Genomic DNA, 14,900 nt, shown 5'->3' with positions numbered 1-14,900 from the left:
TTTAATGGGAAAACTGAGCGTTTTAGTTTAAGCCAGGGACTGAATGGAAACAGAGATGGATCCAAGTGTGTCTGCAGTCCTCAACACACATCAACTGTATTAGAAACTTCAACACATCATCAAAACAACAGAACATAGAGGGGAAAGGCATTCCAGAGGCAGAAGATAATTTCAGTGAGCACCAACATGTGCAATAACCAACAGGTCATGAAGATTATATATGTCCCTCCCAACAACAACAGGTGTTTCTGAGTTATATGATATCAGAAAGACTGCAGATTAAAAGATTAGAAAGCAGGACATTAGTTGTGGAATGAACCTGATCCCTGACCTAACGCACGCCCCGATCTCTCCTTCATCTCGCTGCGCATTCCCAGATTGTCCTGCTGCAGTCCGGGTTTCCGCAGAGCCATTATGAGGAGCTAAATTTAGCAGGGAGGCTTGTCACACTTGATGATATGGTGCAGGGTTATAGAGTAGAGCTGTTGGGGAGGGGGTGGGTTTGGGTTATCATTCAGGACGAGAGCACAACACAGTTACTGCGGTGGTTTAATGGCTGCCCAGCAGGGCGCAGGGTCTAACCACAGCCTGTAGATTACTCTTACACCCAACCCATATGCTGCACAGGGAATCCAACAGCTTTGAGAAGTCTATGGTCACAGGAAAAGGCTGGTCACAGCTGGTCTGTTCAGAAGCAGGTGAGTTTGGGACGCTGGGGAACAAAAGAACTGACACAGCCTGGCTGATCCAGCCAAATACACATGAATGCACATGTGTTTCCTGTATCGCTATTGAGCCACAGTGCTGCTGTCGAATCACTGATGCAAAAGAAATTTTTTTTGAGTTTGTAAAGATATATAAAATATAGATATAAATACATACACAACACTGTCTGTCTATTGCATTCTTTTTTAATGGATGGATTTTACTTTTACTAAAATAATTATTTGAAAATTGGGATAAAAAAAAAAAATAAATAAAAGTACTCTGCAGGCCTTTTCAGCAGCATCAAAAAAGTCTTGCTTTCAACACCAATTGGTTAACTACGAATGGCCGTGGTAATATATCGGTCAACCGATACAAAAACAGCTGTTATTTTTTTCTGTAGCTTGTACACACACATAAATGAAGGTTTGGTGAGCAGAAGAGACTTCTTTAAAAACATTAAAAATCTTACTGTTCAAAAACTTTTGACTACTAGTGTAATTGAGATAAAATATGGGGGGCAAGAGGCACAAAAACAATTATACAGTTAGAAAACACAACTTTAACAAAATCAACAACAACTAACCTACTAAATCAACAACTTAAGACTTCAAGAACTACAAGTAAACCCGGACGAGGAGGCAGTACAAGATACTTCAAGGACTTGGATATCTGTCATTCTCTCACACACACACACACACGCTGGCAGAACAGATGTTTCTGGAATTAAGCAGGTTGTGGTAGAGATAAGAGAAACTGATTATACTATTTACAAATTTACAGATAATTCACTTCATTTGCCATATGACTCGTTGACTGTACTCCATCTGTGCATGCACACACACACACATACATACTCTAACAAAGGAGCTTCAGCAGGATGTGGATTGGAGGAATTACAGGAAGTAAACAGAGGATACTGAACTGGTGCAGAAAGGAAAAGCCATCGATGTTTTAACAGACCATCAACTGAGTGCTCAAGACTTCCTGAGAGCATGTGACTGTTCAAAAAAAGAGGATCCTGTGAGATCGGTTTGACACAAATCAACCGTATCAGATCAGTAACAGGTTTCATGCAAAAAATAAATAAATAAATCAATCACTTAACATGGATATTATTAAAGACTAGTGTGCAGATTATTAAGCTAGGAATCTAATTATTTATTAATTCCTCAGGAATGCTTTCATTGGCTGCCCACACATACACGCACAGAGAAAATGCAGTAAACTTGCTAAACAATGACAGGAAGAACTGAATGCTCAAGCAGGAAGGAAGGAACCAGTCAGTAAATGTGCTAAGAGCAGATAACCAAACACCTCCTTCCTCCTGGACAAGACACCTCCCTTATCCTCCTAAACATGGTAACAAACTTGCTTAGTATGACAAACCAAAAACAAACAAAAACCAAAATGAGCTTCTTTGTTCCCTTCTCCACTAAAAACTGAACTCGTTCGAAGTCCTTCTCAAAATAACTCACTGTGGTGTTGAAAACACCAACATTAGCACTGATCAGCAGTGGTGTGAAGGAGAGCAGAACTGATCTGATTCTGTGGTTTTGTCTCTGATGTGGTGGTCAAACGCAAGCCATGGTGAAAACCGCCAGCTTTTGCATCTACATTGAACTACTCTTCCTTTTCATCATCCCTTCTTTTTCCCCTGTCCTCTAACAGTGCGAGATGGAGTGGCAGGGCTGCATTCCTCTGCTTTTAATTAGCAGGAAATGAGGGCAGCCAATGACAAGCACCATTTACACCAGTGAACGAGAGAGAAGAGAGAGAGAGTGAGATCTCAAGGTGCTAGTTTCACTATGTAAGTGATCTCATAAGAGATGCCTGGGGACACAGGATGGCAGACAACACGAAGTGCCATCCTTCACGGGAGTAGTAATGACAGCAAAGCACTCTGGGTAACAGCACCACAACAACAGAAGCTCCTAGACAAGCCTGAGCACGACCGTGTGCGACAGGAAGGAGACGGCCTGCCAGCTTTGAAGACAGGTTAAACCGATTTTATTAAATTAAAGAGCGAGACAGTAGTATATTATAGAACATTTCTCGCTCCGCCACTCTGATGGTTCAGTCTAATGTTTAGGTATCCTGTGCCGCCCATGTCACAAGACGAAACCTGTACTAAGAGCGATAAGGTAGATACTTATCAAGGAACTTTCCAGTCATGCAGTGCAGATCAGTAGATGTGTAAAACCAGTTCATTGGCATTCTGAAGTGAAACTCTGCTTCAAAATCCAAGGACCAATCAGAGAGCGGCGCTACCTGGAGGTTCTGTAATTAAAATGAGAGTGCCTACGGCAAGCAAAATAAAAACAAATATTTACAGAAATTTTTGTGTGGGTGAGAGAGAGAGATCGAAAAAATAGTTAAATTAATTGTGCCCCAGCATGTGTCACAATGAGTTCGGTCCATTGTAAGTTTTCAGCTGACCGCTCTAAGGAGAGGTACAGAAAGATGCAGAGAAAATGGAAAGAAAGCGTAACAAAGCGGCATGCGTGTGAGACTCTTGACTAATGCAAACAGACAGAGCCATAACAGGCTTTAAATGCGAGCAACAGTCTTTAGTTAAAGAGAGGAGCTGCAGCCCTCTGGCACAGAAAGAAAGAGGGAAAGTGATAAAATAGGAGGCAGGAAGAGATAGAAAAAGGAAGGTAGAGACACCTGGTTTTGTCCGTAAGGCAGTGGAAATACACTGTGACTTTAGTTCAAAACATTGTTCACAACTCTTTATGATCAAGTTAACTATGATCAAATATCATGCATCCAACCAATCTGGCATATTTAGGGCACTATGATTTCCACAATGCAAAAACCGTCACAAAATATAAAGTTATAGAAACAGAATTTAGAGTTTAACATGAAATGTCATAGAATAGACCAATCTGGAGTAGACGTCAGTTACATCACTTGCAACTGCACGTGCATAGTGGTTGCAGAAAAACACTGGTAAAAAGTGGAGGTAAAAGAAAAATGTTTCGTGCCTTTTGATGTCAAAATCAGAATGCAAATAATTTTTATAGTATACTGTCAAAGACGCCATTTGAAGCTAAAAGAATACATTTAAAAGCAGATACTATGGATGGAAACTGCTATGATTACTCTAATTTTAAAGCATAAATTTTATTTAAACAATAGGTCCATTATATTCACATACGCTGCTCATAGGAGACATTATTAGTCCCCTAGTGTATTAGCCCTACAGTTACAGCATGACATTATTTAAACCTACTTCTCTTAACATTTTTCTGAGCTGAGGGGAAAAGAGAGAATGACGAGTTGTTTTTCCTTATTAGAATTGTGAGATATAATCTTGGAATTGCAAGAATAAAGTCAGAATTTTGAAATCTAAAATTAAATTGACCTTTTTTTTTTTATTATTATTTTACTCCATAGCTCCACTGACTGCCACTTAAAAAGCAGTCATTTTCTGTCACCAGATAGGCTCCACCCACAAAAAAATGTCTTCCCTGTTTCAGATATGCAAGACATCAACATAACCTACAATCTTTTTAAATGTAACTATTTTGTACCACCATTTTGTAATTCTCTAGCCGTAAAGGCTATCTCTCCTGGGTTTTCTGCAACCATGATGCGTGCGCATCCCGAATGTTTACAAACCAATAATTGGTCTATTTGTCAAAGTTCAGATGAATTAATCAAAAGTAGGTCATTACACTTCAAATAAATATGAATTTTGCTTGTTCTGCGTGTCTCTGTGTTAATGAATTGCGCATTTGTTTACTTTTTATTAATTAAAAGATAAATTAAACTAATGTTATATGCCTTTTGATAACAAGAAAAATGTAAATACACAACACAGTTTCTGAGAAAAAAAAAAAAAACGTTTTCATCGAGCTGTTGTAAGAATTTAAGCATTTAAATTAGACATGCTAAAACAGAATTTGAGAACAGAACAGAAACTTTGAACAAAATAAAACATTTCATAGGGCCCTATACATGTAATTTTTGTTAAACTTTTCATAAATAGATTTTAAATTGTTTAAGTTTTATGATTTTAATTCATTTGACATGCTTTTTGATTAATAACCTTTCTTGTAACCACTAAAAAAACGTCCAGAAAAGCAAAAACAGAAAAAAATAAAATAACATGGATTTCAAAGGGCCCAACATATTGGATCAAATTCATTAATTTTAAGATGGGCAAAATACATGGACATGAATAAAACTAAACAAGCAACCTAGACTACATCAAACTGACATTAACCAGGTGAATCAAACTTTAACTGTTGTGTATCCATTTATAAAACTGTCAGTTTTGCACAGCAAGGCTCTATGAATAAAACGGTTTAAAAGTTTGGGTTCAGTAAAAAAAAAAACTTGAGTGGGTTTTAAAAGAACAAATTGCTCTCCAGGGCTGGATTCATTTGATCACAAAACAGTAAAATCAGTAAAATTGTAAAATATTATTTCAGTTTAAAATGTCTTTTCTAATTTCACATATTTTTTAAAATTTGTAATTTATTTCTTTGACTGCAGTCTTCAGTGTGACATGATTCTTCAGAAATCATTATAATATGCTGATTTGGTGGTTTATCATCATCAATGCTGTAAACAGATGTGATATTAACTTCTGCTTACTATTTTTGTAAAAACCAAGATACATTTTATTCAAGATTCTTTGATTGATAGGAAGTTCAGAAGAGGAGCATTTATTTGAAATGAAAAACTTATGTAACATTAAAAATGTCTTTGTCACTTCTGATCAAAATAATGCATGCTTGATGAATAAAAGTATTAAAACCAATTTCTTGCTGACCCCAAGCTTTTTAACAGTAGTTCCCTTAAATCTATTACTAAATATAAAGGCATATTTTTATACGCACAGACCCATTGTAATAAATATCATTCCACTGAATCAGACCAATGAGTTTTACACTGAAAAAACAACAACAAAAACAACAGTTTAAAGAGAATCCTGCCAAGATACCTGACTAACATCTACTTATTAGCACAGTCATCTGAAGGTCTGTGGTTTGTTGCTGTCATGTTAATGTGAAATCACAAGTTACTTACGTTCAACAGGACAGCACAGCACGCATTTGCAGCTGCATATGTGTGTAGAATGTGTTTATGGTTTCCTTTGAAAGAGCATGCTTACACATAGGCTTGCATTCATATCAGTCTTATCACTTCAGTCATAAAACCAAATTCATTTACGGTCTCTATCAATGCTTTGTGTGGCTACTGTTATGAGATCTGTTGAAAGTTTAAAGACTGAAAGAATGCAAAGCCTCACACAATCAGCTTTGCACTGGTCACACGGGTGCTGCAAAAGGCCCAAACAGGAAACTGTAACCGAGGTCGCATCCCGTATGCTGTAGCAGTGATGTCATGTGTGTGAGAGGGCAATGTTGAACACACAATGCTTCATTGTCCAGGCACAGACACCCTGTGAAACCACACAGACACTCGCCCACCCCCTCCATGCAGGGTGACCTGATTCACAACACGTACTATTTGTCTTTCCATGTCTCTTTCTCTCTTTTCTACCACCCGGTTCTGTTCGACCCTGCCATCGCTCTCTCCGTGCACACAATCAATCTGTTGACCCCACTAGCGTGCTAACCCTCCTCACAAAGCACTGCCGTGGCATGGTCTTCCTCTCCCATGATGCGCTTTTGTTTTTGACACATTTAAGAGCTAATTGAGCACAAATGCAGGAGCGTAACGAGGAGCTAGCAGACAAAGACAAAGCTTTGTGTTGCACGAAAGGACGGTGGTGGCTTCTCTGTTGTGCCTGACAGAGGGATTGATGGAGGCCGACATAACATCCACAGCGAAACAGAAATCTCTCTCCTGCTCTCTCTCACACACACAGTTGGCTGTAGTGGAATGTTAAAATTACAACAGGTGACTAAGCTTCAGCGAATAGGGTTTCAGTTTAGAATACACACACACACACAGTCATCTGCCCAGAGTGGAACAGCTGTTCTGTATCTGTTGCTCTAGAAATAATCAATGGTTGTTCTAGAATATTGGTCTTGGTTTCACAATGTTGACGTGTTTTTATACATACAAAAGCTGAAGAATGTGGAATGCTACTGTGTGTTCAGATGAATCACAGTGTCCTAACCAGGTACGACACAACAAGATTATGAAAAACAGTTTGTCTGTCCACAATAAACATGAATATGCTGTATATTAGGCTGGGTGATTTTTCAGATTTTATCGATTCATTTGAATTTACTGTTTTTCCACAATTTTATTTTTTAGAAATCAAAGAATCGTGATTTTGAATGGAAATATTACCAAACGTTAGAATTAGACACTTTGACAATACGCCAATGATAACAGTAAAGAGAAAAGAACGATCCAACCATGTCAGCGCACGTGATTAACCGTTCACGTGTGACACACTCATATCGCTAGGCACCATTCACACAGAATGTGCTTTTAACAGATGCGACGCATGCAACGTAATAGGAAAAACATACAAGAAAATGGGAGTGAAATTCTTTTAACTTAACCGTTGCGTTTTTATAGTGCCATTTCATGCATGAGATGCTGCAAGAGACGCAAGAGTGCAACAGTCGAATGCATTCATGTTTACATAGAAAAAAAATAATGGAAAAGCAGCGCAATTTAACAAAAAAAAAAAAAAAACACTAAAGAACTACTACTGTGTGTCTGATATTTCATGTTTGCATCATGGTGACAAGCTGAAAGCTGCTGCTCATTGTTTTTACTGAACATTAATAGTTAATAGTCTACTGGTGTTATACCTTCAGTCATTTTGAAATAACTTTTTTTTTTTCAAGTATTTGTATTATTTCCTTCCATACAGTAAGTATAAGATGTACAAGATGTAGTTGTAGATCATGCATCTTTTCTGCAAAGATATTTGACAAGTGATTTGTTTAACATTTACATCATGTTGACAACTTCATGTGTGATGCACTTGGAATAGAATTTTCTTTAACTAGAGGGTTAATACAGAAAGAGTTGCTTGAATCATGTTTTAATTACATTTGAGTTGACTAGTTAAAAAAGGGAGAGAGAGAGAGAGGGAGAGACAGAGAGAGGGGGGTTTGTTAGCAGAAATGAGAATCCACAATTAAACTTACTGCTAAATTAAAAAAATAATACTGGAGATTCAAGATATATTGTGCATATTTATGTGCATGTAACCAAATAACAAATAAATAAAAATGTACATGAACATTTCCTCTGTGTTCTGGTATATGTGACCCTGGACCACAAAACCAGTCATGCGTTTCAATAAATAAGCTTTCCATTTATGTATGGTTTGCTAGGATAGGACAATATTTGGCCGAGATGCAACTACATGAAAACTTAATATTCTAATGATTTTTGGCATAAAAGAAAAATCTGTAATTTTGACCCATACAATGTATTGTTGGCTACTGCTACAAATATACCCATGGTATTTACGATTGGTTTTGTGGTTCAGGGTCACATATATGGTTTATGAGGGTCACATATATGGTTTATGAGGACATGTATAATGATTAATGAATGTGATAATGAATGTGTATAATGAGAAGATTACTAGAACATAAACATGGTTTATGAAGACACTTCCTGTATAAACAAAAGTATAAAAAAAAATACTAAATGGTATGGATGGATTAAAAAAAAAAAAAAAAAAAAAAAAAAAAAAAAAAAAAGGGCTAGGTTTAAGTGGGTTGGGGTACGGCAATAGAAAATACAGTTTGTACAGTATAAAAACTATTATGCCTATGGAGCGTCTCCATAAACCACATATGCGCGTGTGTGTGTGTGTGTGTGTGTGAGTGAGTGAGTGAGAGAGAGAGAAAGAGAGAGAGAGAAAGAGAGAAAGAGAGAAATATACAGAAGTATATTATTGGCAAGTAAGCATTATGACAAAACAGGAACTACAGATGATATTTTGACTGGAATCAGTCTGACAACGTTTGCTCTAGAAAAGAGAAACAAATAACCCACTTATATCACAATGACATCTGTGTTCTCCCATGAGGGCTGGTGCACAGTTCACTCTGATTGGCCCTCTATTAGGCAACACTCAAAACAGACATGGAGGAGGGGGTAAAAAAAAAAAAAAAAAAAACACATTGGTTTGGAGACACCAATTTCTGCAGTGAAATAAAACCTGCGGTGTTGCCTATCTGCTGCTGAGAGCAAATTGGAGGTGAATAGTTGAAATCACAGAGTGAGACAGTCAAACAAAACCACCTCGGCCACAGTCCACGTAGATCAATTCAAGGACCATTTTCCAGCTGCTAAGTAACAAGTGTGATCATAATTATGCCTAATTAAAGCATTTAAAGAGACAGAACAAACATTAGACACATTCAATTGCTTAATGAATGTGTAGATGAGCACCGAGGAATACCACTGTCTGATTTAGCCAAACAATTCCTCTGTTGCTCAATTAAGAGTGTGAGAACTCGGGGAAAATGCAAAGGCAAACACGGTGTCTCCAAGCTGCTGGTTGTAAAACGGAGAAAAACAGTGCAGAAATGGCATGAAAGAGGAGTGTGAAGGGGTGTGGAGATATTTCAGGCAGTCGTGGAATGTGAAAGGGTGAGGCCCTTCCCCCCGCTCCGGAACGAGCGAGAGAGAGAGGATAAACACCAACCGCTCCTGGACAGATTCTCCTAACCACAGTAGAACTCCTCGCAGTTAAACTACAGACACACACATGCTGTCTTATGCTATAAAGCATGACTTTTTTGTTAAGAGACTGTTTTTCGCTTCTTATGAAAAGGACTCCTCCCATTCCAAAAACACTGAATCAGTCTGTTCCTGTGTGAGCTGGCCCATGAAAGCCCTGCTGTTCTCCTACGGGAAGCACATGAGTATGAGTGTAGTTAGGAAGTTAGTGACCATGTCTGAATCATTGCATCATCTTCAGCCTATCACGCTCTCAGCTACGGTGGCTGAAAGAGAACTTGAGGGCCGAAATGTTGCAACTGTACCAACTAAAGTTCTTCACTATACGCAGATGGAAAAGTGGTTAAAGGCTGTGTGCTGGTGCCTGTGTGGCGTCAAGCGGACAGTGGTGCTGGCAGGGAAGAGTCTGATAAGAAACCCCTGTGTTCGTGAGAGAGACCCCCCTGATAAAGGGGCACAGCCTGACGCACACAGACATGACTTTATCAGGGGCCACACAAGGGCCGAGTCAGGGGCCAGTCCACACACACACACGCCGCCACTGGGGGGGGGTTGGGGGTGGAGCGAAAATGACCGAGACTCCTCTGTTCCCTGCGCTAACCCTGTCAACCTCTTCCTGCTATCCAATTTATCACCGCCCAGCAGGACATAGAAAAAGAGAGAGAAACAAAGATAGAGAGAATAAAATTATCTGCACACTCACTCTACTGAACCCTGGCTCGAGCAGAGTACCTGAGCTAATGGATCTAGCTAGCTAATTAAACTAGATGCTGTAAGGGGTCCCATGGGCCCCAGCCTATAAGAATCACTTCCTGTTAGCACCTGGAATGACCTCAAATACGAATGTTGCATCTCAATTACTGTATTTTCACAGTGCTAAAATTAATGAAGAAATTACTTCTTGATCATTGATGAAGTGGGGAATTGGTATTAGTACATCTTATACTGACTTCACTGACCAATCAGAATCAAGAATAAAAAACCATCAGGCCAGTAAGATATTTTTGGGTTGTTGTTGAAAAATGAATACTCATTTATTCTAGGATGCTTTCAAGTTACCAAAAGTAGCAGTAAACAGCTCTAATATTACAAAATGTTGTTATTTTAAATAAGTACTGTTCTTTTAAACTGTTTACATAACAATATTAAGCAGCAAAACTGTTTACAACATTAAGAAATGTCAGCATACTAGCATATTTATTTCTGCAGGTTCGTGTAACACTGAAGATTGGAGTAAAGGCTGCTGAAAATTCGGTAAATACACTACCCGTCAAAAGTTGAACAGTAAGATTTTTAATGTTTAAAGTCTCTTCTGCTCACCAAACCTGCATTCATTTGATTCAAGGTACAGCAAAAACAGTAAAATTTTGAAATATTTTCACTGTTTAAAATAACTGTTTTCTATTTGAACATATTTTAAAATGTAATTTATTCCTGTGATTTCATAGCTGAATTTTTAGCATCATTACTGCAGCCACATGATCCTTCAGAAATCATTCTAATACGCTGATTTACTGCTCAAAAAACATTTATTATTATTATTATTATTATTATTATTGAAAACAGCAGAGTAGAATTTTTTCAGGTTTATTTGGTGAATAGAAAGTTCAGAAAAACAGCATTTACATTATAAATATCTTTATCATCACTTTTGATTAATTTAAAGCATCCTTGCTAACTGAAAGTATTAATTTCTATAATTTCTTTCTTTTGAAAAAAAACAAACTTTTGACAGGTAGCGTATTTAGTAGAGCCACAGAAAGCATAAACCATTTCAAGACGGGATAATTGCCTAACAACCTGTATGACCGTGAGAAATCACAATCTTTAACCTTGACTCTTTCCTTCCATCGCTGTGTCCATTTCTGAACACTGCCTGCATTGAGCTCTGGCACTGGACTCAGCTGCCACCGACTTATCAAAGACAGCTCTAAAAACACCCGCAGGGTCACCTCTGAAGATCACAAGCACGCTGCAAACCTGTCTTTCTCTCGTCAGCCTGACACACGCTCACGCAGTGCGGGTGGGGGGAGAGAGAGGGAGAGCAGTTGTCTTGTGCAGGGAACAGAAAGGGTGACGAGGGAGACGTAAGGGTGTTGGTTTTCCTTTGCCATGACAACAGCTGCAAACACACACGATCCATTCGAGTTATGAGCGTTTGTGCACAGCTGTCATGAGAACTCTTACAAGACGACAACTGAGAGAGCGTTCCCACATTTCACCTCCAAACCTTCATGCACTGTCTCGCTTTCATCCAGCAGAAAAGTGTGAAGTTGCATCGAAACGCTTTTAAGTCTGTGCTTTATTTACGCATTGAAAACTGCACAATAATAACAGTCATGCTTAATGAAATACCTAAAATACTATCATGTCTAACCTTCTGTTCAATCTCTGCTAATGCCTTTTTCAGCTAATCTACATTCTCGTCCTTGTAACCTGTGACAGCACAGATTTGGAGCAAAACCTGATCTTAGATCAGTGCAATACACAGTCAAAATGGAGCACTTTTCAGGACTTTTTTTTAAAATATACATGACTAAAATGGCATTGTATCTCCCTGCTGTCTAGACATCAGTATCAGGCATTTAAAACCCCATATCAATCTGATGTAAAGCAGAGGTCAGGAAAGATAGCAGTCGCTGTGTGTAGCTGTACAAATTTCCCTCCCTACGCATTAAGTCTGAGTATTTACCGTTACAAATACACGACTGGCCCACATCACCCTGAGCTGCTCATTTGCATTGCCAAATCAGTATGCAAATTCAGCTGAGCGCAGCAGAGATTTTACACCTAGTCCAAACCATGTGTGTTCAAAGAAATGTGTGTCAAAGGGGAAAAAAAAAAGAAAAAAAAAGGTAAGGATGAAGTTGTCCTCTGCGGTTTTAGCTCATTTTTGAGTGGACTGAGGAGAACAGATTACAGAAAGAGAAGAGCAAAGTTCAGGTAAACAGAGCAGAATGAGTCCAGATACACAAACAAGGGGCTGTATCACTGCAGGAGGAACTAACACCTCGCTATTTGGTGTCAGAGCACACAGCTTCATGAGAAGTCTCTCATGGAGACACTAAAGGACCAGGAGGAAGACTTCTGAAGGAAACACATCTGTGCCATTTACGCATATAGAGAGAGGAAAAAAAGTCCTACTGTAGGTGTAAGAACTTCAATAGTTTGGTAGCTCATAAGCCTACATAATAAAACCTTAAAAATGCTAAACTTTAAAATTAAAATTCTCATTCCAAAACTATTCTACACTTGCTTTTGTGGAACACAAAAGAGCATATTTTGAAAAAATGTGGGTTTTGTTTTACATATAATGAAAGTCAATGGGCACCGTTTGGTTACCAACATTCCTCAAAAAAGTCCTTTGTTGAATAGATGACAGAATTGTAATTTTTTGGCAAAAGCTATCCCTTTAAAATGCGTTATCATATATAAAACAAAAACTAAATTGTAAATCCATATTAAACAAGAAAAAGGGAGAAAAAAAAGAGACAAGTCCAGTTGTGAACTTGGCAGAAGTTCAGCTGTGCGCCTGGACAAAGTCAAACCAAACTTCCAATCTAAAGTGTGGTTTCTGGTGTTGTGTATCGGAATGTGAAGTTGTGATCAGTCAAACCAAACTAGTTTATCCGGTGACGCAGAGGGTGATTTAGCAACACGCTGATAGAATACGAGCGCAAACAACGATGATATTGGATAACATTGCGGCAGATTTTGCGGCTGCTCTTTGTTACAAGACAAACAGAGCCGCGTGTTTGCATGTCAATAGTACGAGCGTTTGTGCACTTAATGAAATTAATACAGACGGATACTGTGTAAGTGTAAAGGGGGAATTTAAACCTCTACGGATCGAAACAGAAGGAGATTAAAGCCTGAATAGAAACTGCATGCATTTCAGATACAAACAACGAGTGTAAATAAACGCACAACATGTGTGAAGAGAAATGAGTGATGGTGCAGATGCACAAGCTGCATTGAGAGAAACCTGCTGCATATCACAGCCACGGGCAGGCTTTCTCCCTTACATGTTGCATGGTAAAAATTAATACGCAAGGATATGTGGAATAAAAACAGTGGTTTATTTTGTACTATTAACACAGATGTGGATAGACATTTCTCACGCCTTCTCCGTAAGCGCATTCATGCAAAACTCAACTGAATGCCTCAGGGGAAAAAATCTTAATCTGCAAACAAACAACTAATTGTTCTGATTAAATCCTTTGTTGTGAGTACGTATATATTACAATATACCCTTGTAAAAAAAAAATCAAGCGATTTCAATCGATAAATAAACGTTAAGTTTCTTGTGTGCGGCTACTAACTTAGGCTAACGTCACTTCCACCCAAAAACAAGTTATGAACCGTTGGAACGCCTAGTAGTATGTCGTTTACAAAACAAAATAAACCTCTAGAGAAAGAGTAAACTCTTAAAGACCTTACATTTGGTGCTAAAGAAGTAAAAGCGAGTAAATATGACGACGGGTAAAAGTTGTTGATTTAGCAGACTGCTAACAGCGCTAACTTAGCGACCCTCACACACAAACTGACGGGACAGAAAATAACGTTACTTTTGAAATTCGAACGGTTAAATACTGTCCAAAGCGGTTTGTCCGTTTAAAACCAAAGCCTAAAATGCAAACCTACTTTGAAACAGAAACCGTAACCATCGTTTTGAGTATCTTTCGCTGAAGACAGATAGTTTGTGAAGTTGTGAAACACAACATACACACTCGAGGTTCAAGTTTACACACACGTACCTTCGTCTAAGAGTCTCTCCAGGTGTGTAAAGATGCCGCACAGGTTGGGTAAACTCGTCATGAGCTTCTTCTCGTTCAATAACTGCATGAGATAGTCGGGACTCGGCCTCGGTCTCTCCTTCACCTCCATCTCCCCGACCATCATCTTTGCACACAAACGCTCACAATCCCTTCTCCAGAAAAGAAAAAAAAAAGAAAACACAAAAGAAAAAAATAACGGTGGCTAATCAAATCCCTCGTTCCCCCTCCAGGCTGCGGCGACCCTCTCCAGATATAACGGCTGATTTTAAGGTGCAGGCTCGCTCTCTTTCTTTCTCTTTCTCTCCCTTCGCTAGAGTCGCGCGATGTGGACTCGTTGGGTTCTCTTCGTTGTACTGAGCTCGCGCTGCCGCTCCGGACTGCCACCAGTGTGCGTTCGCTGAGGAACCTCCGAGAGCGCCCGACCCGCCTCTTTCCCATTGGCTGCATGCACAACGCGGACGCGTCGGGTGGCCAATCAGCGCATAGATCTGGGGAGGCGGGGCTAGTGCTTTAACCACATGAACCAGCGGCTGATATGATGGACAGAGATTAGAACCAATAGCATGCAGGCTCTAGAACGCTAGGAGTCACCGGCGGGTATGATATATTGTGAAACGCTGTGACAACATGTCTGTGACAACAAGTGTTTGCCTTGCGTGTTTTGATAGGGCTTGGCATTTCATGGTGTGTTGCTTTTTATAATTAAATCGTTTTATGTGTGTTTCTGATTTGCACAGTCGGTTTTGCGTGTAATGTGATTTTTTGTTTAAG

General features: G+C 39.0%; 1 protein-coding gene across 5 annotated transcripts in view; it reads right to left on the bottom strand.

Annotated features, from left to right (window-relative positions):
- qkia (QKI, KH domain containing, RNA binding a) overlaps positions 1-14,502 on the bottom strand; it is a 73,633-nt gene extending 59,131 nt beyond the window's left edge. For all 5 annotated transcript variants that reach the window (XM_051134200.1, XM_051134203.1, XM_051134202.1 and 2 more), the window contains exon 1: positions 14,109-14,502. In XM_051134200.1, the coding sequence (XP_050990157.1) occupies positions 14,109-14,253 (145 nt within the window). In that variant the 5' untranslated portion in view covers positions 14,254-14,502. The remainder of the gene's footprint in view (positions 1-14,108) is intronic.
- Between the last annotated feature and the right edge of the window lie 398 nt (positions 14,503-14,900).

Source organism: Labeo rohita, chromosome 17 (genome assembly GCF_022985175.1).
Source record: "Labeo rohita strain BAU-BD-2019 chromosome 17, IGBB_LRoh.1.0, whole genome shotgun sequence".
Classification (NCBI taxonomy): domain Eukaryota; kingdom Metazoa; phylum Chordata; class Actinopteri; order Cypriniformes; family Cyprinidae; genus Labeo; species Labeo rohita.
The sequence above is the reverse complement of the archived record's forward strand: the minus strand, read 5'-3'. Positions and strand labels throughout refer to the sequence as shown.